Source organism: Abramis brama, assembly GCF_963993115.1.
Source record: "Abramis brama genome assembly, chromosome: 11".
Lineage (NCBI taxonomy): Eukaryota > Metazoa > Chordata > Actinopteri > Cypriniformes > Leuciscidae > Abramis > Abramis brama.
Window position 1 is genome coordinate 23,217,678 of NC_139973.1, and position 27,410 is coordinate 23,245,087.

Genomic DNA, 27,410 nt, shown 5'->3' on the forward strand with positions numbered 1-27,410 from the left:
GTTTAGCAAAAAAATCTCTTTCCGTTCACAATTTATAACCGTTTTAGTAAAAGTGGCCCTGGTGCCATCAAATATTTTGGTTCCCCTTATCGACCGTTAATTGAAATTTTGAATTTTTTGGATGATTATTGATTGTCAGACTTGCAGTGGTTTGGTTCTGATCGGGCCAAAAACCTAGAAGTTCGCAAAAACAGAAGGGCGAGCAAATCGGAGATAGCCATTTTGCCCGCCTTGAGCCAAGGATTCCAACGATATAAGACACTTGATCCTGGGACAAACGGTCTAAGAGTTATTAGCGATTTTGAACTTTTGGTTGCTGTAGCGCCACCTATGGGCCAATCGGGGTCATACTCTGATAGGTTGTCCCCAAATTGAGGCCTACCATCTGGCCAGGTTTCAAGTCTCTAGGCCTTACGGTTTGTCCTGCACGATGCGTTTTACGAATCCTTACAATTACAATAGGGTTTCAGCATTTCATGCTTGAACCCCTAATAAGAATGAAGGCTTTTTGCCAGTTATAGCGCCACCTATGGTCCGATCTCCATGAAACTCTGCATGCTTCCTCACCATGTTCTGACACATATGCTCATCAATTTTGGTGAAGTTCTGAGTTTTCCTTTGGGATTTATAGGCTTTTGAGTGTATTTTGCCACGCCCCTTTTCTAAATGACCCTGTTACAGCCACCCAAATGCCAAAGTTCAACTTTTTTTGGATGATTATTGATCTAGAGAGTCCAGAGAATTGTCCTAGACTGGTTTGGTTCCGATCGGGCGAAAAACCAGGGACTAGTTCGCAAAAGTAGGTTTTGGACAAAATTCGACATAGCAGAAAATTTTCCCTGCCTACATCCAAATCGGAGATAGCCATTTTGCCCGCCTTGAGCCAAGGATTCCAACGATATAAGACACTTGATCCTGGGACAAACGGTCTAAGAGTTATGAGCGATTTTGAACTTTTGGTTGCTGTAGCGCCACCTATTGGCCAATCGGGGTCATACTCTGATAGGTTGTCCCCAAATTGAGGCCTACCATCTGGCCAGGTTTCAAGTCTCTAGGCCTTACGGTTTGTCCTGCACGATGCGTTTTACGAATCCTTACAATTACAATAGGGTTTCAGCATTTCATGCTTGAACCCCTAATAAGAATGAAGGCTTTTTGCCAGTTATAGCGCCACCTATGGTCCGATCTCCATGAAACTCTGCATGCTTCCTCACCATGTTCTGACACATATGCTCATCAATTTTGGTGAAGTTCTGAGTTTTCCTTTGGGATTTATAGGCTTTTGAGTGTATTTTGCCACGCCCCTTTTCTAAATGACCCTGTTACAGCCACCCAAATGCCAAAGTTCAACTTTTTTTGGATGATTATTGATCTAGAGAGTCCAGAGAATTGTCCTAGACTGGTTTGGTTCCGATCGGGCAAAAAACCAGGGACTAGTTCGCAAAAGTAGGTTTTGGACAAAATTCGACATAGCAGAAAATTTTCCCTGCCTACATCCAAATCGGAGATAGCCATTTTGCCCGCCTTGAGCCAAGGATTCCAACGATATAAGACACTTGATCCTGGGACAAACGGTCTAAGAGTTATGAGCGATTTTGAACTTTTGGTTGCTGTAGCGCCACCTATGGGCCAATCGGGGTCATACTCTGATAGGTTGTCCCCAAATTGAGGCCTACCATCTGGCCAGGTTTCAAGTCTCTAGGCCTTACGGTTTGTCCTGCACGATGCGTTTTACGAATCCTTACAATTACAATAGGGTTTCAGCACTTCGTGCTTGAACCCCTAATAAAAATCAGTACAATTACAATAGGTGTTCAGCACTTCGTGCTTGAACCCCTAATCAGTACAATTACAATAGGGTTTCAGCACTTCGTGCTTGAACCCCTAATCAGCACAATTACAATAGGGTTTCAGCACTTCGTGCTTGAACCCCTAAAAATCAGGACAATTACAATAGGGTTTCAGCACTTCGTGCTTGAACCCCTAAAAATCAGGACAATTACAATAGGGTTTCAGCACTTCGTGCTTGAACCCCTAATAATAATTAAAGCTGCAAGCAGCATTTATCGGGGTTCAAGCAATTAAGGCCTTAAAGCACAAAAGCATCAAAAGCTATTAAGTTTTATTTAGCATTGACATAATAGATGGAAAAGACCATTTACAGCCAATACAGGCAATGTACCATAGGAAATATATGGTTTTAAAGCTTTTTAACAGTTATAGCGCCAACTATGGTCCGATCTCCATGAAATTTTGCATGCTTGTTAATGATGTTATGTCACATAAGTTCACCAATTTTTGTGAAGTTCTGGGTTTTTATTTAGGATTTATAGGCTTTTTAATGTATTTTGCCACGCCCATTTTATAAATGACCCTATTACAGCCATCCAAATGCAAAAGTGCAACTTTTTTTTTGATAATTATTGATCTAGAGAGTCCAGAGAATTGTCCTAGACTGGTTTGGTTCCGATCGGGCGAAAAACCAGGGACTAGTTCGCAAAAGTAGGTTTTAAACATATTCACAAATATTTAATGAACAGTTTGATTGACAGCAATAGTTCTTGAGGCAAAGTTGTTCAGCATGAGCAGATCTATCAAATGATATGCATTTTGTGACAATAAGTGTAACACCACGTGATTACAGAGCCATAAAACTCGTTAGCGCCAACTAGTGGCCGATTTCTTTCAAAATTCTTACAGACCTCTAGGGCCATGAGTCGAACATGCCCAATTTAGGCAATTTAGTCCAAAACCTACTTTTGCGAACTAGTCCTAGGTTTTTGGCCCAATCGGAACCAGACCAGTCTAGCACAGTTCTCTGGAGTCTCTAGATCAATAATTATCGAAAAAAAGTGGAACTTTTGCATTGGCCTGGCTGTAACAGGGTCATTTAGTAAGGGGGCGGGACAAAAACACTCCAAAGCCTATACAACCTAAGGGAAAACCCCAATCTTCACAAAAATCGATGAGCATATGTGTCATAGCATGGCGAAGAAGCATGCCGAGTTTCATGCAGATCGGACCATAGGTGGCGCTATAACTGTCCAAAACGTCTCTTCTTATTAGGGGTTCAAGCACGAAGTGCTGAAACCCTATTGTAATTGTGCTGGTTTTTATTATTATTATTCTTCTGCCGTAAAACGCATCGTGCAGCCCAAACCGTAAGTGTTGACTTGAAACTTTGCCAGATGGTAGTACAAAAATCGAGGAGAGGTTATCAAATTATGACCCAGATTGGCCCATAGGTGGCGCTATAATGACCAAATTTACTAAATTGCTCATAACTTTATGTGAAGGGGATAACGAAAGGATATGGTCGACTGTGTAGCTCGTTGGAAAATCTGGAAAGGAGGCTATACTTTTCTGGACAAAGTGCTTAATTTGGAGAAATCTTGGTCCCAATCTTTACCCAAGTTACCCAATTTACCCAATCTTCACCCAAGTGAGACATGGGTAAATCGAATAATTGAGAGTTGGGCAAATGATCCGAACTTGCCGTCTACATAAAGATTGGAAATAGACTCAATGCCCTTCGAGGACCAAGTTCCGAAGGTAGAGTCTGAGAGAGAAGGTGTGAAATTATAATTATTCTTTATGGGAGAATGCACCGACGTTGTCTGCAACTTAAAATGTCTTCTAAATTGAGACCAAATTCTAATAGAGTGATAGACTACTGGGTTAGCGCAGAATTGGCTTCGAGGGGGAGGAGATGGGGAACAAAGTATGGAGCCTAGATCAAATGAGCTAGAGGCAAACTCCATTTGCGTCCAGGCCTCGTGCCCATCGGGACCCCTTCTTCCCAACCAGTGTAACATTGTCTTTATATTACATGCCCAATAATAGTAAATCAAATTAGGTAGAGCTAGGCCAGCTAGCTTTTTAGGTCTTTGGAGGGTGCTGCTTTTGATTCTGGATGTTTTACCATTCCAGATAAAAGATGATATACTACTCTCCAATGAGCTAAAGAATGATTTTTTTAATGAGGATGGGGATATTTTGAAAGGGGTAAAGCAATTTTCATAACATGATTATTTTGATAAGATTAATTCGGCCTGCTAGGGACAGCGGGAGATTCATCCATCTAGCCATGTCTTTTTTAAATTTTTCAAACAAGATGTTAAAATTCTTAGTGAAGAGGGACAAAAAAGCAGGAGTAATCTCTACCCCAAGATATTTAAAGCCCTTGTTGACAATTCTAAATGGGAAATGTGATGCAGGGATTGAGGTGGCTGCCTGATTAAGAGGAAAGATCTTGCTTTTTTTTTCGAAATTGATTTTATAGCCGGAGAGGTTTCCGAATTGAGTCAGGATGTTGAGAATGGAGGGAACAGAACTTAGTGGGTCTATGACATATAAAAGAATGTCGTCTGCATATAGGGATAATTTGTGTGTGAGGCCCGAACGCTCTATGCCCTGAAAATCCACAGATTGTCTAAGAGCAATGGCCAGCAGCTCAATGGCAATGGCGAAAAGCAGTGGAGACAGACTGCAGCCTTGACGTGTGCCTCTGCCAAGAGAGAAATACTCTGATTGCTGTCCATTAGTAATTACTGTGGCTGTAGGATGAGAGTAGAGGAGTTATCCAGGAGATGAAGGAATCTCCAAATCTGAATTTTTTTAAGGTTGCAAACAAATATTGCCATTCAACTTGGTCGAACGCTTTTTCAGCGTCTAGAGATATAACCATTTCGGGGAGCGGGATGGAGGGGAATAAACAATATTGAAAAGTCTTCTAAAATTTGAAGTAGAGTGCCTATTTAGGATGAAGCCTGTTTGGTCTGCTGCGATAATTTGTGGAATAACGGTCTCCAATCTAGCTGCCAGAACCTTGGATAAAATTTTATAATCCACATTCAGCAGAGAGATTGGGCGGTAGGAGGAGCACCGAAGTGGATTTTTTCCCCTTTTTGGTAGAAGCGTTATTGCGGCTTGTCATAGAGTTGGACTGTATTTTCTTCAATCCAACTCAGAAGAAAACTGCAACTTTACCATCACTGATTGGGCAACAATCTTCGACTTCCTCACTCCTTGGTTGCCTGCGTGGCCTTTCTGACACAGGGCCGGCAGGTCACAATCTGCATGTGGTCTGCCATGTGCTCATGGAGAGAGAAAACCTTCAACCAGAACAGAGTCAAACAAACCACTCAGAGTCAAACAAACCACTCAAGTTCATCATATTTTCTTCATCCAACGGAGAAGAAAATGATTGCAACTTCCACGTTTGACACTCACCGAACCATCAACATCCTTTTCCAAGAACTTCAAGAATTGTTTCCACTGCAAACAACCATGCAAGTATACATTTAATGAGGTGCTCTGAAAATGATAAGCTGATGGTTCTTTTCATAGTTAAATGGATCTTTTCCATAGTTCCATTTCCTGTTTCCGGTTCCATTCTGTCACTCACCATTTTACCTATGCATGTATTTGTGTTTTAGATTAGTTATGTTTATGATTTAGTTAATAAAACTTGTGCACGTATTTGGTTCTGATTCTCTGCTTGCAACAAAGTTTATTTTACGATCTTGATCTTATTACATGCTCTAAGCGCTGTACATGCTAAGAAATAATTATTTTTCGGTGGCCATGAAAGATACACTTTTCTTAGAATAAATGAATAATCAAAAGAGTTTGTTTGACGAACTGATTAATTGATTGTAACATAAATTTAGCTACATCAAGTTAATCTAATTAACTGACCCAAATATTAATAATTAATCATAACAAGTTATGAGTTATTATTAATATTTCCCCTTTGAGCTAACTCGTTACAAAAGGGACAGTTCACCCAAAAATTAAAATTCTGTCATTACTCACCCTCATGTCGTTCCAAACCCGTAAGACCTTTGTTCATCTTCGGAACACAAATATATATTTTTGATGAAATCCGATGGCTCGGGGGGGGGGGGGGCTTCATTGATAGCTATTTAATTAACACCTTGAAGGCCCAGAAAGGTAGGAAAGACATCATTAAACCACAGTGGTTCAACCTTAATTTTATAAAGCGACGAGAATACTTTTTGTGCGCAAAAAACTAGCGATTAATATAATTTTTATATTATCGACTTGTATAATTTTCTTCTCTTTACGTGAATACTCGCCAGGACATGCATTTTAACATATGATTTTGACTATTCAAACCTAATAATCTGCGAAAAAGGACTGAAGTCGCAATCGCATGCTATCTGAAAGGCATATGCGTGCGCTTCAGGTCTGAGCCCGGCAGCACGAGCACGTCTTGTGGTTTATTTTCTCATGTATGCATGTTTCTTTGTTACTTCCTCTGTCACGCGCTGCGCATATATGTTTTACTGTTCTGCTTCCGTTGTTTAGTGAATGTAAACAGTGGAAACAGAGCTCTGCACACACGTCCTGACTCCTGCTGTCACACAGCAACGCAAATTAAGAAATAATGCTCTTATTATTTTGAGTGCTGTCATCCTTAAAGTACCGCTGTAGGCTCCGCCCTCTTCTGGAAAGAGGGGTGGGGAGAAGCAGCTCATTTGCATTTAAAGATACATGCACAAAAACAGCATGTTTTTCCTTCCACTCTGTGGGGTGTTTTGAGCTGAAACTTCAGACACATTCTGGGGACACTGAAAACGTATATTACATCTTGTAAAAAAATAAAAAAATCCAGGAAATTTGTCAACATCTTATTTGGTATAAATTATTAGGACCATCAGTTTGTCCCATTCATTTAGTTAATTGTGTAAACAAAAGTGCATTTAATCTTTTTCCCTGCCCTGCACGTAATGTCTGTTATAGGGACATACATTCCGAAGCATATCAACATGTATTCCAACAGTGAAATGATCAGTTTTAACATCTGGTCACCTTTGGGGTGTTTTCACACTTGTAGTTCGGTTCTTTTGCTTCTCTTGCCCCACACTAAAAAGAAAATAGTAAAGTCACACTCTAAATTAACACGATGTCGATATTTCATGCTTTGAATACCACGATCAATACCGATATATTGCAACAATCCCTACACCCAACCTAAAGATAAAAAATGAAAAAAACTGGTTTTAAGATGCATGTTTTGCGATGGAGCAACACTGAACATCCAAAACAATGCAGTGTGCTGGGCTAAATTCTTGTTTGGTGCGCACCAAGGTTCAGATGGCAGCGTTCACAGATATTCAAATGAACTGTACTAACAGAGAAATTGCACTAGAGTTAATTTTAATCGAACCAGACCTGCCAAGTGTGAACACACCCTTAGTCAGTGGCAGTCTACAAACCCACCTGTCTAGCTTAGTTGTTGGTCCTCCTTTCTTCTCAGATCCCAAAAGATGAGCATATTCTACGGTTCCTGCGTGCACGGGACTTCAACATAGATAAGGCACGGGAGATCCTTTGTCAGAGTCTGACGTGGAGGAAGCAGCATCAGGTGGACTACCTGCTGGACACATGGAGCTCTCCTCAGGTGTTGCACGATTTTTACACCGGCGGCTGGCACCACCACGACAAAGGTGAGTGAGCACTGTAATGCCCTGTCAGCTAAATGTATTTGTCATTAATGCATAGCCAATACATACCGGCTTAATGATGGGAACCATTTATTCATGACAGTTCATAAAATGTCAGAACTTTCGCACTTTCATGCGAAAGAGACTCAGAATCAGAATCAGAAAGAGCTTTATTGCCAAGTGTGCTTGCACACACAAGGAATTTTTCTTGGTACTGAAGCTTCCAGTGCACATATACAAATACAAATACAAGAAGAAACATAGTAATACAAATTCTAGGAATAAAAATATAAATATAAAAATATGAAAAAAGTATAAGGTCACAGTTGGGTTTAGTCAGAACAAACATTTATAGATTATGAACATATTTACAGTATTTTGAATAGTATGAATACATAAAAATATCACCAAATATTGCACTAAACAATGGGAGTATTGCACTTTCAGGCATATGCCTTGGGAGGTATGTTAACTGTTCAGAATGGAAATGGCCTGTGGGAAGAAACTGTTCCTGTGCCTAGATGTTCTTGTGGCCAGTGATCTGAGTCGCTGTCTTGACGGTAACAGTTCAAACAGGTGGTGTCCAGGGTGAGTGGAGTCTGTGATGATTTTGCCTGCTCTCTTCCTCACTCTGGAAGAGTACAGGTCCTGGAGGGTTGGCAGGGGGGCACCAATAATCCTCTCCGCAGTCCGGACTGTCCGTTGTAGTCTCCTGATGTCTGATTTGGTAGCTGAACCAAATTCCTGAATTTGGCTGTTCCTCCTGAACTGTTCCTCCTGAAGTCCACTATCATTTCCACTGTTCTGAGCGTGTTCAGCTCAAGGTTGTTATAACTGCACCAGACAGCCAGCTGTTCAACCTCCAGTTTGTAAGCAGACTCATCACTGTTTTGGATGAGACCGATGACAGTGGTGCCGTCAGCAAATTTCAGGAGCTTGACAGAGGGGTCTTTAGAAGTGCAGTTATTAGTGTACAGGGAGAAGAGCAGTGGGGAGAGAACGCACCCTTGGGGGGCGCCAGTGCTGATTGTGAGAGTCCTGGATGTGAGTTTCCCCAGTCTCACTAGCTGCTGCTGGTCCATCAGGAAGCTGGAGATCCACTGACAGATTGAGGATGGCATGGAGAGCTGGGTCAGTTTGGCTGTGAGAAGATCAGGCATGATGGTATTGAAGGCCTAACTGAAGTCCACAAATAAGATCCTTGCTTAAGTCCCAGGTCTGTCAAGATGTTGCAGGATATAATGCAGTCCCATGTTGACTGCATCATCCACAGACCTGTTTGCTCTGTAAGCAAACTGAAAGGGATCCAGCAGGGGTCCAGTGATGTCCTTCAGGTGGGCCAACACCAGTCTTTCTAACAACTTCATGACCACAGACGTGAGAGCAACAGGTCTGTAGTCATTAAGTCCAGTGATTTTGGACCAGTGCGTTTGAAGCAGCAGGGAACTTCACGCTGCTCCAATGATGTGTTGAAGATCTGCGTGAAGACTGGGGCCAGTTGGTCAGCGCAGGCTTTTAAACAAGCAGATGAGATGCCGTCTGGGCCTGAAGCTTTCCCAGTCTTCTGTTTTTTGAAGACTCGGCTCACGTCCTCCATATAGACCTTAAGCTCAGGTTGGATGGCAGGAGGGGGGAGGAGAGGGGTGCAGGAGGTGATGGTAAATGTACGAAGTGCAGATCAGAGCGGGTGTGAGACTTTTCAAACCTGCAGTAGAATGAATTTAAATCATCAGCAAGTTGTTGATTCTCCACAGACCGGGGGGATGGTGACTTGTAGTTGATGTTCCTCAGGCCTTTCCAGACGGGTCGTTGGCTGAAAACGGTTTTTTCAGCTTTTCAGAGTAGCTTCTTTTAGCAACTCTGATCTCCTTTGTCAGTCTGTTTCTGGCCTGGTTATACAAGATTTTATCCCCACTTCTGTAAGCATCCTCTTTGGCATGACGAAGCTGTTTGAGTTTCCCAGTAAATCATGGTTTATCATTAGTGAATGATAAGAATGTCCTGGTAGGAATGCATGTATCCTCACAGAAACTGATATATGATGTTACAGTATATGTGAGCTCATCCAGATTGTTGGTAGCAGCTTCAAAAACTGGCCAATCAGTGGAATGGAAGCAGGCCTTGTAGATCCTGCTCTGCTTCATTAGTCCATCTTTTTACAGTCCTTATTACAGGTTTAGCTGATTTCAGTTTCTGCCTGTAGGTCGGTATAAGATGAACCAAACAGTGATCAGAGAGCCCCAAAGCTGCCCGTGGGATGGAGTGATACGCATTCTTTATTGTGGTGTAACAGTGGTCCAGTATATTACTGTCTCTGGTGGGACATGTAATGTGCTGTCTGTATTTTGGCAGTTCATGGGAGAGATTTGCTTTGTTAAAATCCCCAAGAATGATTAAAAGAGAGAGCCTGGGTACTTTTGTTCCATTTCAGCTATTTGTTCAGCCAGCTGTTGTAGCGCCGCGCTCACACACACGTCTGGAGGGATGTACACATTCACAAGAATGAAATCCAACTGTTCATTCAAATCAAATCTGTTATCTGGCATTCAGTGACGAGTAATAGTAGTAATAATAATAATAATAATAATAATAATAATATATACCAAAATATATTATAAATAATACACTATTGTTCAAAAGTTTGGGGTCAGTAAGATTTTTTTTTTTTTTCAAAGCGGTCTATTCTGCTCGTCAAGGCTACATTTATTTATCAAAAATGCAAATGCAGTAATATTGTGAAGTATTATTATAATTTAAAAGTAGCTGTTTTCTATTTAAATATATTTAAAAATTTATTTTTTCCTGTGATGGCAAAGCTCCAGTCTTCAGTGTCGCAAGATCCAAGGTCAGAAATCATTCTAATATGCTGATTTGCTGTTCAAGAAATATTTCTGATTATTATTATTATTATTATTATTATTATTATTAGCTGATAATGTTTGTGTTGCATACTGTGGAATGTGTAGTGTTTTTATTAGTTTATTTATTTTTATGAACAAATATTAAAATAGAAATATGAAATGAGAAATAGAAATGTGAATTATTTAAAAATATTTCTAGAAATGTTTATTAAAATTATGAATAGGGATGCACCGATACCACTTTTTCAATATCTCACGGGCGTCGGCGACTCGTCGGTGATTCTCTCAGATCGCGTCTTTGCTCATTCACACTGCGTGATTGTCACTCGCGTGAACGAGCACCGATTTGCCTGTGATTTCGGGCATTTGTCGGCGATTTCTCAAAACCTGTCGGCGAGCCAAAATCGGGGCTAAAATCGTGCAGTCTGAACTCGGCATAAGACGACACCATTCTCTCTACACAGACTTTAGACGCGAACCTGTGAGAAACGCTGATGCCGTTCACATGTGCATTAAGAATTGGTTCTATAATTATGTGCGTTTGAATATATGTGCGCAGGTTTTTAATTCCCTACAAACCAAGCCTAAACAAAGTACTGGTCTTTCCTTATAAACTTTGATACAGAATTTTATTTTATTTTGTCACTTCAGGGTAGGTACGTGAAACGAATTTTCCCGACAACGCTTTATCTGTAGAGTGGTAAAGGGATCCTCCATAGGGAGAGACTAGTTGGCACTTCAGCACTGTGTTGTCATCGGGTCCAGGCGAAGGTCCTTCGTCAGATCTGGATACGGCCTGGATCCGGCAGGCTGCGGAAAACCTCAGGATAAACAAAGACACTAAAATTAGCGTAGATGCCATTCTTCTTATGATGTAACGAGTACATCGGGATTTATGGGAAGTGTTCCCGGTTCCGGCTGACCTAATCTATGCAGCCTAACATTGAATTATAGAAGTCTATAATGTATTATGTGAATGCTAGGTCAAAGAGATGTCTTTAATCTAGCTTTGAACTGACAGAGTGTGTCTGCTTCCCGAACAATGGTAGGAAGACTGTTCCAAAGTTTTGGTGCTAAATAGGAAAAGGATCTACCGCCAGCAGTCGATTTTGATATTCTAGGTATTATTAACTGTCCGGAATTTTGAGATCGCAATAGACGTGAAGGACTGTAATGCGTTAAGAGCTCGCTCAAGTACTGCGGAGCTAAACCATTTAGTGCTTTGTAAGTAATCAGCAATATTTTAAAATTTATGCAACGTTTAATAGGCAGCCAGTGCAGTGTTGCCAGAACCAGGCTAATATGGTCATACTTCCTGGTTCTGGTAAGAACTCGAGCTGCTGCGTTTTGGACTAGCTGTAGTTTGTTTATTAAGCGTATAGGGCAACCACCCATAATAGCATTACAATAATCTAGCCTTGATGTCATGAACGCATGAACAAATTTTTCCGCATTTGTCAATGAGAGCATATGGCGTAATTTAGATATATTTTTAAGATGGAAAAATGCGGTTTTACAGATACTAGACACATGACTTTCAAATGAAAGATTGGTATCAAAGAGCACACCCAGACGACGAAGACTTAACAGAGCAGCCATCAAGTGTTAGACAGTATTCTAGGTTATTACGTGTGGAAATTTTTTGTCCAATAAGAATCTCTGTTTTTTCAGAATTTAGAAGTAGGAAATTACTAGTCATCCAATTTTTATATCAGCTATGCATTCCGTTAATTTTGTGAATTGGTAAGTTTCGTTAGGTTTTGAAGAAATATACAGCTGAGTATCGTCAGCATAATAGTGGAAGTTAATTCCATGTTTCCTAATGATATCTCCTAATGGTAGCATGTACAGAGTGAACCGCAACGGTCCTAGTACTGAGCCTTGTGGTACGCCATACTGAACTTGTGATCGATAAGACATCTCTTCATTTACTGCTACAAACTGATAACGGTCAGATAAGTATGATTTAAACCATGCTAGTGCAATTCCACTAATGCCAACATAGTTTTCTAGTCTATTTAAATGAAGGTTGTGGTCAATGGTGTCAAATGCAGCACTAAGATCAAGTAACACTAATAGAGAGATACAACCACGATCGGATGATAAGAGCAAATCATTTGTGACTCTAACGAGAGCCGTCTCGGTACTATGGTACGGTCTAAATCCGGACTGAAAATCCTCACAGATATCATTTCTTTCAAGAAAGGAACACAGTTGTGAGGATACTGTTTTTTCTAATATCTTTGATCAACCTGTAATTGACTAATTCTGTAGGATCAAGTTGCGTTTTTTTAACAAGCGGTTTAATCATAGCCAGCTTAAAGGTTTTTGGTACGTATTCCAAAGAGACAAAAATGAATTAATGATATTAAGAAGAGGATCTATGACCTCTGGAAGTATCTCTTTCAGTAGCTTAGTCGGTATAGGGTCTAACATACATGTTGTCGATTTAGATGAATTAACGAGTTTGCAAAATTCTTCCTCTCCTATAGCAATAAATGAATCAAATTTTTCCTCAGGGAGACTTAAATGCACTGCCTGATGCGATACTGTAGTAGATGGTTGCATAGTTATAATTTTGTCCCTGATATTATCAATCTTATAAGTGAAGAAGTTCATAAAGTCATTACTGCTGTGTTGCTTGGAAACTTCTGGGCTTGAAGCTTTCTTTTTAGTTAGTTTAGCCACTGTTTCAAATAAATACCTAGGATTATGTTTATTTTCTTCTAATAGGTTTGAAAAATAAGCAGATCTAGCAGCTTTTAAAGCCTCTCTGTAAGTAATCGAGCTCTCTTTCCATGAAATCCGAAATACCTCTAGTTTTGTTTTCTTCCAGTTGCGCTCCATTTTTTTGGCTGCTCTCTTAATGGCCTGAGTATGCTCGTTGTACCACGGCATTGGACTATTTTCTTTAATCTTCTTTAAGCGCAAGGGAGCAACTGTGTCTAAAGTGCTGGAAAAGAGAGAGTTAAAAGTTTCTGTTGCAATATAAAGTTCTTCTAAGCTATCCGGGATGCTGAGATGATGAAACTGATTAGGAATATTATTGATAAAGCAATCTTTAGTGGCAGAAGTGATAGGTCTAACATATTTATAACACGGAGTCGGCTTTGCAGCCTTGGCTAAATGTAATTTACATGAGACTAGATAATGATCTGAGATGTCATCGCTCTGCTGCAGAATTTCAACGGCATCAACATCTATTCCATGTGATAATATTAGATCTAGAGTATAATTACGACAATGAGTAGGTCCTGACACGTGTTGTCTAACTCCAATTGAGTTTACAATGTCTTTAAATGCCAATCCCAATGCATCTTTATCATTATCTATGTGTATATTAAAATCACCAACAATTAGTACTTGATCTGCAGTCAATATTAATTCTGATAGAAAGTCCGCAAATTCTTTGATAAAATCTTTATGGTGCCCTGGTGGCCTGTATACAGTAGCCAGCACAAATCTCAAACGTGATTTATCGTTTACACTATATATTTTTACATTAAGCACCAACACTTCAAAAGAAGTATATTTAAAACTAGATTTCTTAGTGGTTTTGAAAATATTACTATATCATTAACAATGAGTGCTTTTGGAGTAAACGATCGAATATTCAGCAACCCAAGCTTTAGCATTTGCTCATCTGTATTATGTTTTTTATTTGTTGAACATCAATTAAATTTTTAACCTTAGATGGGTTTGGACGTTTTTTGGATTTCCAAATTCGGGGAACAGACACAGTCTCTATATGATGATATCTAGGTGAAAGAGGCTCTATGTGATGGGATTTATCTGACCTTGGTGACGCGAGGCCGCTAGCAGACAGTCGGTTAAGCCAGTCTGTCTGCTTCCTGACCTGGTGCCCAATTTGTAATTTTTTTTATCTCTAAGACTATGAGCCAAATTACTAGAGAGAAGAGCAGCACCATCCCAGGAGGGATGAATACCATCTCTTTTCAACAGGTCAGGTCTGCCCAAAAAACTTTTCCAATTGTCTATGAATTCTATATTATTACGCGGACACCACCTAGACAGCCAGCCATTGAGTGAACACAATCTACTAACTATCTCTTCACTCCTGCGAACAGGAAGGGGGCCAGAGCAAATTACAGTGCCGTACTTGCAAGTTCACACACCTCTTTAATATTAATTTTGGTGATCTCCGACTGGGGGAGTCGAACATCATTAGTGGCGACGTGAATAATGATCTTAGAGAAATTACGATTAGCATTAGCCAGCACTTTTAAATTTGCTTTGATGTCAGGCGCTCTGGCTCCCGGCAAACGTGACTATGGTGGCTGGTGTCTCTATTTTCACGTTCCGTGTAATAGAATTGCCAGTTACTAGGGCACAATCAACAGAATTCTCAGTGGGTGTTTCACTGAGCGGGGCAAATCGATTTGTTATGGTAATTGGAATGGAAGAGTGTTTTTTTGATCCGCGACTATAGCGATCCCTCACTGTCACCCATTTGCCTTGCTGCGCAGGCACTAACTCAGCCGGAACCGCATCATGTAGAGAGTTCACTACGCTAGGCGCATCCAAAATAGTATCTAAAGCTCTAGCACTCTTACTATCCTCAATTAAAGTTTGGATGCGTGTCTCTAGTTCTGAAATCTTTTCCATCAGCCTAACTGTCTCCTTGCATTTATCACATATAAATCCTATATTGCCGACAAAGAAGGCTATGCTAAACATGTGACATGAAGTGCAGGTGACAATAACAGGACAAGACATTACTCACCGTGTTTGTTGACTGATTCTTGTTGTATGAACTTAAATTCATTTAGTCATTCCTGCTAGATAAAGTTTTGTCAGGTTGACTACATTTAATTTTTGCCCTGCCTAAAATCGCCAACATTATAATTTTAGCTAATTTGACTCTACAGTTATTTCCAATGATAGAAGCTACTAGTGTTCAATTTAATTAAACCCACCTTTCACAGAGTAATATTGAATATTATTTATGCAGGTCTGTGAAAGAGGTTTAATGCATGTATAGTGTATACTGAGTGCCCACAGCCCTAAACTAAACACAGTCGCCACTCTTCTGCATAATGGTAACCACAAAATTCAAAAACATTACAGAAAGTCCTCTAAGTTTCTAACATAACTGAATATTAAACACTAACATTAACTAACAACATCTTTCCATTTACAGAAAAACACATAAAATAACACTTTAATCCCTAAATTTACCCTCCTAATGCAGTCCCTTGCAAAGCATGCTGGGAACTACAGATCCACTGCCCAGTTAGTTGTCAACAAAAATGATTCATGTAGTTTTCACACAAATTAAGTAAGTAAACTTCAGTTTTAAATATATTAGGTTGATTGAACACAATTCAATTAAGTTGTGACAAAATATTAAACAATTGTGTTACTTTTGCTTATTTTAATTAATTAAATTTAACGAGAGGCAAAAATTCATTTTTTGAGTGTAGGACCAGACAGGTTGCAGTTTTTTACCAAACTGGAGAAAATTTTAAGCCAACAGCAGGATGGGGATTTAATAATATTAGGAGGAAATTGGAACTGCACTTTAGATTTCACAAAAGACAGGAATGGAGAAGAACCTCATGCACTGTCAGCTGCAGTTTTAGCCAATGTAATAATAATAATTAAAAAATAATCAGATGTATGGAGGGAACACAATCTTATCAGCACAACAATATACATGGGTAACATTTAGTAATGGTAGGATTTCTGGGGCACGATTGGACAGGTTCTACACATCACACACTATGAGAAATAGAGTTAAACATACAGCTATCACTGCTATATCCTTTTCTGATCACAAAATCATTACAATAGAGTGTTCATTGGTGAAAAGAGTTACTACTGGCATTTTAACATTAAACTTCTGGATAAGTACTTCTGTGAGAACTTTGGAGTTTTTTGGGAAACCTGTAAAACTGAAAAATGTTTATATGAAAGTATAATTCAGTGGTGGGAAATCAGCAAGGTTCATATAAAAGGGTTCTGTCAGCAATATGCAACCCATTCTTCTTTGGTTTTAAAAAAGACATTAGAGTTGCTAGAAAAGGAGATCATTGACATTAAGAAGACCATGTCTGTTAATGATACTGCAGATTTACAAGAACTGTGGACAGAAAAGAAAATTCAGTTGAGCCTCATTCTAAATGAAAAAGTTAAAGGAGCCCTTGTAAGGAGATGTTTTTTTAACAACAAGGGACATGGATGGTCCTACATCTTTTTTTTTTTTTTAATTTGGAGAGAAAAGCTGGACAGTAAAAGCAGATGTACAGTTTAAAAGAAAATAATGGAAAAGAAACCTCTGATCCAGTCACAATGCGTAGAATCGCTGTGTTTTTTTATTCTGATTTATTTACTGCTGAAACCTCGAATGAGCAGTGCACAAATGAACTGCTTCAGGACTTTCCCGTTTTAACTCCAGAGCACAAACAATTGTTAGAGACTGAGCTCACCTTTGAGGAGGTTACCGCTGCAGTCATGGGGCTCTCTTCAGGATGGGCACCTGGCTTGGATGGATTACCTGTAGAGTTTTATAAGAACTTTTGGACTGTTTTAGGACATGACTACTTTGAGGTTTTGCAAAACTGCATTACAGAAGGAATCCTTCCCACAAGCTGTCGGCGGGCTGTTTTAACACTACTCCCAAAAAAGGGTGATTTAATGCTATTAAAGAACTGGAGGCCTGTAGCAATTTTATGCTTTTAAAGCTTTTATTGTTTCAAAGCAGCTTTACAGTGATAATAGGAAATTAAAGTAACAGAGATTGTTTTGGCTTTACAGCAGTTCTAGAATAAAGTTATTGTCTAGCTAAAGTTAGTTTTGATTGATTCACTTCCGTTGCAGAGATCATTAGTTATTAATTTTAGTTAGTGCAAAGATGGATTTTGTTGAATTTTATTTTACTGTTAACAGCCCTACAGTAGTGCCTTATTAAAGGTGCATTGTGCAAGTCTCTGAGTTTTTGCAGAACTATGCCCCCTCTGGCGACAAGCGAAACTGCAACCAGAGGTGTGCACGCTCATGGACCACACGCACACGCACGCTTGCACGAGCACGAGCTGTTCATAACCAAAGGAGCATCAGCCGCACAAATCTTTTGTTTACAGTCATAATGTCTTCAGAGGTAATAAAGTTATAAACCTGCAAGTCATTTTAAATATGTGAAAGGAAAGGCATTTGAGTAAATTACACACTTATGTGTGAGGGGAAAACAGGGGTAGTAGAAAACTTCGGTTTTTGTTTCCATCTATTTCCATGTTGAACTGTTGTAACGTTATGTGTTTACTGTATCCACTTATGATTGTATTATTATGGAAACACGCTCATGAACAATATAAGTTATTACTTTGTTATTACTTTGTAAAAGCTCAAAATAATAATCATACCATACACAGTTGGTCAACAAAGTACACTCAAATGTCTCAAGGTAATATTCATAGATTATTACATCATTTGTTGTCATAGATTTGCCGTATCAGACATTAGAGACTGGGCTATATCTTACCGTTTTATCAAGAAAAAAGCCAACTGAGGATCCCGTTTGAGCCCTAGAGCAGACCGGAGATTCCAACGAACAGTATTTATATCTTTTTTAGCTTTTTTACCTTTTGTACACAGCCACGTCCAAGTGATCTGAGGGCGCGGGCGCTTCCTAGTGTGTGCAGACCGGAGATCTCTCCATTTGTTGAAAGCCTTCCCGATGTTGACTCTCGTCTTATTCCGACGCCTGTGGCACTAGACAAAAGTTTTCTTTTCTTTGTCTTACGTGGAGTTTGCATTGGGGTTTGGAATGAACTACAAGCCGGTCTCTTTGAATCCATCTTCTACTTTTGTCGAAAGTTGACTAAAGTTTTGTCGCTCGAGTTGTCTTCGCTGATACGGAGAATGGCGGCGAATACACAAACCTGCCAGACATAGCCAGGTGAGCGTGAACGCGCATGACGTCACGCCCAGTCTCAAATTCCGTCCCGAATCCCTCTTATTTATTTTACTGTACAGGATTATAGAGGCAATCGCAGTGATCAGAGTAGGGCTCATTCAGCCCATCAGGCAATTGTTTAAGCATGTATGGGTTAGAAAAATGGGTATTTTTAACATGAAATGTTGCGCAATGCACCTTTAACTGAATTGATCAGTTAAAATTAAGAACTTGTAGGCTACATGATGATGCATATAGACTACTATTTAATACGTTTAAAAAAAATGCCCCAGGAAATCAATTTATAGCGGAAATATCATCTCTTTATGGAAAAGTTTGTTTCTGTTGCTGTCAACATTGTTTTTGGAAGATACATTAAAAATGCAGTTAGCTTCTGTGTACGGATCTACAATGCATGGCATAAAATATGGTTAATAGTGGATAATTTGACGCGCTTCCGTGTCAAAGTGTCTGTTATCAGCGGATTCTGTTCATGTGTGCCCAGACATTTTAGAAATCACGACCAGCTGGTGTTTTACGGCCATGTCTGGAATAAAGAGTAGGCCTATGTATGGTAAACCTATATACATACAGTTAGGGTGATATTAAAGGACATAAACCGTGATATAAGATTTTGGCAATATTTCCCATATCCAAGTCATTTATTCCCAGGTCACGTCCACAAACCTCTTGCATATTGTTTGGTCACACCACAAGGTGTCACTGTGGCCTCAAAGCTTCAGCACTGCCACTCTGAGCTTGATTGCTATGTCTGAGGTAAAACACACCCCCCTCATTAGCATACAGAGCAATAAATGTATAAATAAATAAATAAATGATAAAAAAAAAATGTGGAAAAAATAATAATTATACATAAAATAAGGAAAAAGTATAAGTAGTCTTTTTTTTTTTCTTTTTTTTTTACATTCGCATATTTATTTATGTATTTATTTATTAAGTCAGGTTTGGCATTTCATACTTAACACATTCATTCATTCATTCATTAATTCATTAATTCATTCATTCATTCATTCATTCATTCATTCATTCATTCATTCATTCATTTATTCATTTTAATTTCTGCAGGTTTGGTCCTCCATACTTTGCATTCCGTTAATTTTGTGAATTGGTAAGTTTCGTCAGGGCGTGAAGAAATATAGAGCTGAGTATCATCAGCATAACAGTGTAAACTAATTCCATTCTTGGAATGCAATTATTTTACCCTATTCAGCCGCACACTGCAGACCCATAGGTGTAATTTTTTGTAATAGTTGCAGCGTACAACATGCTAAGTCAGGAAATAGTCAGAAATCGGAAGGTCTTCCTAAGATGTGCCCCATGGTCCATTCAAAGTGCCTTCAGTTTGATCTATCCTGGACAAAGATTTGCGGAAACACCAGACTACACTTTTAATCTACTGGAAATAATGATTTCAGAAGAATGCAGAATAAATCAAGGTTAACATTTATTTTTGCCAGGCAGAATTAAGCATCAAATAAAAATAATTAAAAAGAATACATAATACACAACTGATCAGCATATAATAGAGACATCATTCAAAATGAAATCTCAAAAATAGTTTCAAAGAGTCAGCCTACCTGGCAATAGAAAAACACAGCAACAGTGTGGGAAGTTCTGTTTACAGATACTTCCTTGAGTCAAGGCCGTAACCAGGGTTTGAAAATTAGTGAGGTCCGGCGTTTGGTGTTAAGAATTGTACTAATAGTGCTATAATAACACCCACAAATGCAACTCATTATATACATATAGCCTAAACTTTAAAATAGACAGACATTCTTTTGTCATTATTTTGTCTTTTAGACATCTCATTTGTCTCCTTCTGATCTCTATCCTCTTCCTCTCTGTTGCTCTCTTCTTTGGCTTTTTTTTTTTTTTTTAAAGGAGACATATCATGCTTTTAAATTGTTCCTTTTTACATATAAATCATACATTTGTAGTCTATAAAAAGCGGAACTGCAATGCTTGGGTCTGAATTCCTCATTATTATAGCTCCACAGGCCCCTTTTCTACCCCTTTTCTGATGTGCGTCTGAGAGCAACTCGTTTTGGTGCGGTCTCTTTAAATACAATTGAGACACTTCATACCCCGCCCACACTCGGTTCAACTCCACCCCGTTCGGCCATTTTTGTAGTTTGATAGCAGAGATACGATTATCTAGCGGCACAGAAACTTTTTATTCACACGTTATTAACAAAATGTCAACAACGGAAGACTTGTCCAGCCAGCCTTACATGTTTGAGCCAGAGTCGGAGCAGGAGCGAGATGAAAATGAAGACGACGAACCTGTAGAACAACGTCTTCATATGGATGTATCGCAATGGTGTGTACTGTATTTACACATGAAACTTTGGTCTTCCGACCTTTTACCACCATGTCGATTTATTTTGATTAATATGTGCGAGGGAGAGAGAGCAAGACAGCGTCTAGTTTGGAGACGGTGATGTCTTGTTTACACTGTCGCCTGGCTCTGAAGAGAGAGAGTGAGCGCGCGCGCGACCGGGTCTCTCTCTCTGCTCGTTCTTTCAGTTAAACATGCGTCCTGTAACAAGCGTGGCAGTTCATCTACATTAAACGGTGTAATGAAGTGTGTGGGTTACTACATCCAACAACCGAACATTTTAACTTACCCTCTCGTAACTTCTGCATCCTTTAGCTTGGACTACAAAATTGCAGCGAGAAATAAAAATGGCGGATTGCTCGAAGTGTTGGGCCGGAAGTCAATGTCCTTATTTGGTAGTTCCGCTGCAAATACTGTGACGTAATAGTTCAAAAAACGTCATAGATAACAGAAAAATCAGAACAGGTTGAAAAATATGACCAAAACAGAATATAAAGATATCAACGAAGCACCTGAAGAGAATAATTTCATATTTTCTGTACTTCTACTTTGTCTGTGCTCTAATGCAGTGGTTCTCTACTGGTTAGGCCATTGGACCCACATTTTCCCATTGACATTAAGCTGCGACCCTTTTTAAAAAAATTTTTTTTAGGAATTTGACCTATATGGCCCATTCTACAGAATTGGTGCAAACTGCTGTCCCACAAAAACACATTTAAAAAGCATTTAAGTATTAAAATCTTAGATGTTTACTAAGATCTTTCTATTATCTACCGAATCCCACAATAATATTTAAAGGCACACTGTGTAGAAATTGTGTTTTTGTCAAACAGCGACCCCTAGAGTCGCTGTGGAATACTTGCACTGTCGTAAATACCCCGATTCCTTTTACACCTGGTCACATAAATGTGTTTTTGCGAAACGGATTTAAATCCGATCTTCAATTCCCGCGCTATATGCAGATTTAATGGAGTGCACGTCACCGAAAGCAACAGATATGAACTGCATTTTATTGATCATGAGCTAAAATTTAAAAATCAAAGACCGCAATATAAGAGAGCAGTAACAGCCCTGGTAAGATCATTTAATTTCTTTACTTTTAATGATGATGATTATGTGTTAAGCGTCTGCGACTTACTTTCACTTTGATTTGCGATAGTTTGCACGTTGTCTTGATGAATATGCTCAGTTGCTCATCTGCGGTGATGCGTGTTCCAGTAGCGTCGTCATATATGTCTATAACATATAGCCTATAACACGCTCTCACACGTTTTTTTTATTATTTTTTTTAGCATTTTTGGGAGGAGTACAATTTACATATGTGGTTTCAACAACCAGATGAATTTACACTTGTCCAGTTTCGTCTGGAATGTGGCACAGACCTCCTCCTGAAGTGGTTTGAGCGATCGGATTCAAATCCGTCTCGAATGCGTTTCGGAGGGCATTTACACCTGGTCTTTTCACGATCGGATAGCTATCCGATCTGAGAAAACGCATGAAGTGGCCAGGTGTAAACAGCCCCCATGACAAAAACATACGCACGAAAGCCGAAAACAAACGCTGGTTGGCCTCTCACGTCCAAATTTGAGGAAGTGGTGGGGGAAGTGACGTATGCCGTAAAGCAGTCGAATTTTGTAGTTCTTTTTGTGCTCGGGTTACTACCCGAACCCCGAAGTTACGTAGTGCCAGTAAAAGCGATACACACCCCGTCAGGCTATGGCAGACGTGTCATTCAACCTATTGTAAGTCGATGTACCATCACAAGGGTCTTGGAAATATATTATGAAGGTTGAAAAGCTACATGGTGTTCCTTTAAAATATCAGTAAGCTTAATATACAGTGAGGAAAATAAGTATTTGAACACCCTGCTATTTTGCAAGTTCTCCCACTTGGAAATCATGGAGGGGTCTGAAATTGTCATCGTAGGTGCATGTCCACTGTGAGAGACATAATCTAAAAAAAAAAAATCCAGAAATCACAATATATGATTTTTTAAATATTTATTTGTATGATACAGCTGCAAATAAGTATTTGAACACCTGTCTATCAGCTAGAATTCTGACCCTCAAAGACCTGTTAGTCTGCCTTTAAAATGTCCACCTCCACTCCATTTATTATCCTAAATTAGATGCACCTGTTTGAGGTTGTTAGCTGCATAAAGACACCTGTCCACCCCATACAATCAGTAAGAATCCAACTACTAACATGGCCAAGACCAAAGAGCTGTCCAAAGACACTAGAGACAAAATTGTACACCTCCACAAGGCTGGAAAGGGCTACGGGGAAATTGCCAAGCAGCTTGGTGAAAAAAGGTCCACTGTTGGAGCAATCATTAGAAAATGGAAGAAGCTAAACATGACTGTCAATCTCCCTCGGACTGGGGCTCCATGCAAGATCTCACCTCGTGGGGTCTCAATGATCCTAAGAAAGGTGAGAAATCAGCCCAGAACTACACGGGAGGAGCTGGTCAATGACCTGAAAAGAGCTGGGACCACCGTTTTCAAGGTTACTGTTGGTAATACACTAAGACGTCATGGTTTGAAATCATGCATGGCACGGAAGGTTCCCCTGCTTAAACCAGCACATGTCAAGGCCCGTCTTAAGTTTGCCAATGACCATTTGGATGATCCAGAGGAGTCATGGGAGAAAGTCATAACTTTTTGGTCATAATTCCACTAAACGTGTTTGGAGGAAGAAGAATGATGAGTACCATCCCAAGAACACCATCCCTACTGTGAAGCATGGGGGTGGTAGCATCATGCTTTGGGGGTGTTTTTCTGCACATGGGACAGGGCGACTGCACTGTATTAAGGAGAGGATGACCGGGGCCATGTATTGCGAGATTTTGGGGAACAACCTCCTTCCCTCAGTTAGAGCGTTGAAGATGGGTCGAGGCTGGGTCTTCCAACATGACAATGACCCGAAGCACACAGCCAGGATAACCAAGGAGTGGCTCTGTAAGAAGCATATCAAGGTTCTGGTGTGGCCTAGCCAGTCTCCAGACCTAAACCCAATAGAGAATCTTTGGAGAGAGCTCAAACTCCGTGTTTCTCAGCGACAGCCCAGAAACCTGACTGATCTAGAGAAGATCTGTGTGGAGGAGTGGGCCAAAATCCCTCCTGCAGTGTGTGCAAACCTGGTGAAAAACTACAGGAAACGTTTGACCTCTGTAATTGCAAACAAAGGCTACTGTACCAAATATTAACATTGATTTTCTCAGGTGTTCAAATACTTATTTGCAGCTGTATCATACAAATAAATAGTTAAAAAATCATATATTGTGATTTCTGGATTTTTTTTTTTTAGATTATGTCTCTCACAGTGGACATGCACCTACGATGACAATTTCAGACCCCTCCATGATTTCCAAGTGGGAGAACTTGCAAAATAGCAGGGTGTTCAAATACTTATTTTCCTCACTGTATATAAAATCATCATTTATTGGGTACTTTCAATTGGGAGGTGGCTGTTCCAAACAGTCATGACCGAAACATGTCATCATTGTTTTGGTTGTGACAAAAGGGAACACATAATCATTTATTTGGGGGAAATAAACAAATTTTTTGTAGACTTATGCAAATCATTAGTATCTTGGTATGTTTTAGTAGGGTTTTTTAAAATTCTGTAAAGTGATGTGGACGCTACCAATACATTACTGTCACTACCGAAAATGTGCCGTCACAACCAAACCATGCATGTTTTGTCTAAAAATAAGGTATTGAATTATCAACTAAGATGTTATTATAGTGACTGTAATGAATCCTTAACTTTGAAATCAGCATGATTAACTTAATGCCTTTTACAAAGAAAGATTGGATTCAAAATACAACAAATCTTGTAAATTACACTTGAAATATTGTCAAAATTGTAATTATTGATTTACCTGTGAAATTTTTTTTTTTTTTTTTTATTGTAGAGGTAGATGTAAACAAAATATGTTAAATTATTAAATTATTTGGTAGTGACAAATTTGGGGAGAGGAAAAATATTCCAAAACTTTCTGAAAATACAATATGATAATTAACTGCACAATTACTAGAAATGTGTAGCCTACCTTGGATATTATACAATTTGCATACATACAAAATTTGTGAAAAAAATTAAATAAAAATCAAGACGTTTCCAACTCTGTCTTTTTTAACCAATTCTGTAGAATGGCCCATATAGCCTAAATACTGTATATAAGAATATGACACATACTGATGATGATGATGAATAAAGAGTAGCCTATAAGTTAAGACTATTAAATAGCAGTTCCAAAATAGTTTTTGTTAATATAAAATAAGTGGTATGTGAGACCACAGTCATTTAGAAATATAGTTACAAAAATAACGTTAGAATAATGACACTGACATAAAACTTCACATAATCTCATCTGGCCGTGGATACTAAATGAGGACAAAGCGTTTTTCTCAGGCACTGATAGAAGAGTCAACCGCGTTCACACACGTCTTTTAAAATAAAAGTCTAGCGTCAGAAAAACAGAATTACGCTTGTTGTTTCTTTGACTGCACACTTGCACAGTTGATAAAACCCACTCAAAACGACCCACCAGTTGAGAAACACTGCTTTAATGAATATTTTTATGATGACTTTGTGAAAGGTTAACTAAACAGCATGAGCCGTCTTCCTGCTGGCCAGTATTTTGGATATTTCATTCTGTAACATACAGATCTGTATTATGCTATTGTTTTTGATAGTGTTGTACATTTCTTACAGATAATCACGTTGGTTGAGTTTGTCTTGCCGAATGTGGTATCTTCCTGTCAGGAATTACAGTTTGTCTATAAGCTGCTTCTTTTTTAAAATGAATGCCGGCAGTAGGCTACAATGTTGCCAGATATTGCTACAAAGAACAAGAAGAAAAAAATAATAACAATCCGAAATAAGTTAAAAGCTTGTGTTTTGGAAATAAGATTAATATATCACTAACCCTAACATGCAACTTCCCACTTTATTAACTTTCTAAAGTGTCACAATAAATGGGAACGAGTCCAAAAAGACGTATAATTGGTGGATCTGGCAACACGGAGGCTGCAATCGCGCTCTCACTTACAACAAGCTCGTTCAAGCCCTGTTCACTGTTCTAGCTTCTCGCAGTGACATGAATTGCAAACACTCATATGAAGTTGTTTAAACGGCTAGTTAATCATTCAGAGGGCTTGAAATTTTATTTTTGAATATAAAAAAATTACCGAGGTCCGGACCTCGGTGACCTCATAGCTGGCTAAGGCCATGCCTTGAGTGGTTTGCCAATTCCCTTTAAATACCCAAGTGGAACAAAAGAACAATAAACATCTAGCACCCAAATATTTATTCAGCTTTTGCTGGACCCTTTCTAGTGCCCGAAGTGGTCACGCCTGAGTTTGGGGGATAAACACAAATGGTTAATCTATGATCTTTATGGGGGCATCTCCCACACCAGGAGAACAGGCATTTTCTTTTTTCTGACTGTTCTGCTGCTGAGGGAATGAAACTTCTTTACCACTCGCACCAAAAGTATTTATTTTGACCTCTCATAAAACAGCTGGAGACAGTAGGTTTGTGTGTTTTTCATGACTGAATGGGACCTGGAGGGGAGAAGATAGTGTGCAGAGTCAGGAACTCAGCATGGGGGGAAGAGATGAGATTGGAGAAGTTGTGTTGTGCTCTCTGTCCCATAGATCTCTTAAGATTAGTGAGTTTAATTGTTTTATTGCAGGTTCAAATTCTTGAATTCAGTCTTAGTAAAAGTCCATCCTTACACTAATAATGATGATAAGAGCAAATAATTTGTGACTCTAATGAGAGCTGTCTCAGTACTACGGTACGGTCTAAATCCCAACTGGAAATCCTCGCAGATACCATTTCTTTCTAAAAAAGGAACATAGTTGTGAGGATACTGCCTTTACTAGTATCTTTGACAGAAAAGGTAGATTTGAGATCAGCATGTAATTGACTAATTCTGTAGGATTATAATATTATTATTAAAAACGTGCTTTTTTTCAATAAAATTTCAACAGTAGTAATTATTAGGTCCATAGACAACTAAAAACAAACATATATTCAGCAAACAATAAATAAGTTGCAATATGGAATTTCACGAGTTCACACTTACAAATAAGTCAGATAGAATAAAAGCGTATTTGGCGTGCTGTCCGAGGAGAGGGCTCCGGGCTCGGTATTCGGCCCGAACCCAGAGTACTCCCCCCGTATTCCTGGCTGTAAAAGAATGAGCCAAAAGTGAGGAGTCAGGGTGGTGGAGGGATGCTGAAAAACTGTCAAGGAATGTTAGGTGAGTTGACAGAGTGAGTGAATATATATATATATATATATATATATATATATATATATATATATATATATATATATATATATATATACATACATACAGTGGGTACGGAAAGTATTCAGACCCCCTTAAATTTTTCACTCTGTTATATTGCAGCCATTTCCTAAAATCATTTAAGTTTTTTTTTTTTTTCATTATTGTACACACAGCACCCCATATTGACAGAAAAACACAGAATTGTTGACATTTTTGCACATTTATTAAAAAAGAAAAACTGAAATATCAGAATAATGACATATCGTGTTAAATATCGTGTTGTCTAACTCCAGTTGAGTTCAGAATGTCTTTAAATGCCAATCCCAGTGCTTCTTTTTCATTATCTACATGTATATTAAAATCACCAACAATTAGGACTTTATCTGCAGCCAGTACTAACTCTGATAGAAAATCAGCAAATTCTTTGATAAAGTCTGTATGGTGCCCTGGTGGCCTGTATACAGTAGCCAGCACAAATCTCAAATGTGATTTATTA

The 27,410-nt window shown here is 39.0% G+C and overlaps 1 protein-coding gene across 7 annotated transcripts in view; it reads left to right on the forward strand.

Moving 5' to 3' along the window:
* LOC311091920 (SEC14-like protein 1) overlaps positions 1–27,410 on the forward strand; it is a 219,510-nt gene that overhangs the window by 145,186 nt on the left and 46,914 nt on the right. For all 7 annotated transcript variants that reach the window (XM_084128084.1, XM_084128080.1, XM_084128082.1 and 4 more), the window contains one exon: positions 7,286–7,475. In XM_084128084.1, coding sequence (XP_083984210.1) covers positions 7,286–7,475 — 190 coding nt within the window. The remainder of the gene's footprint in view (positions 1–7,285; positions 7,476–27,410) is intronic.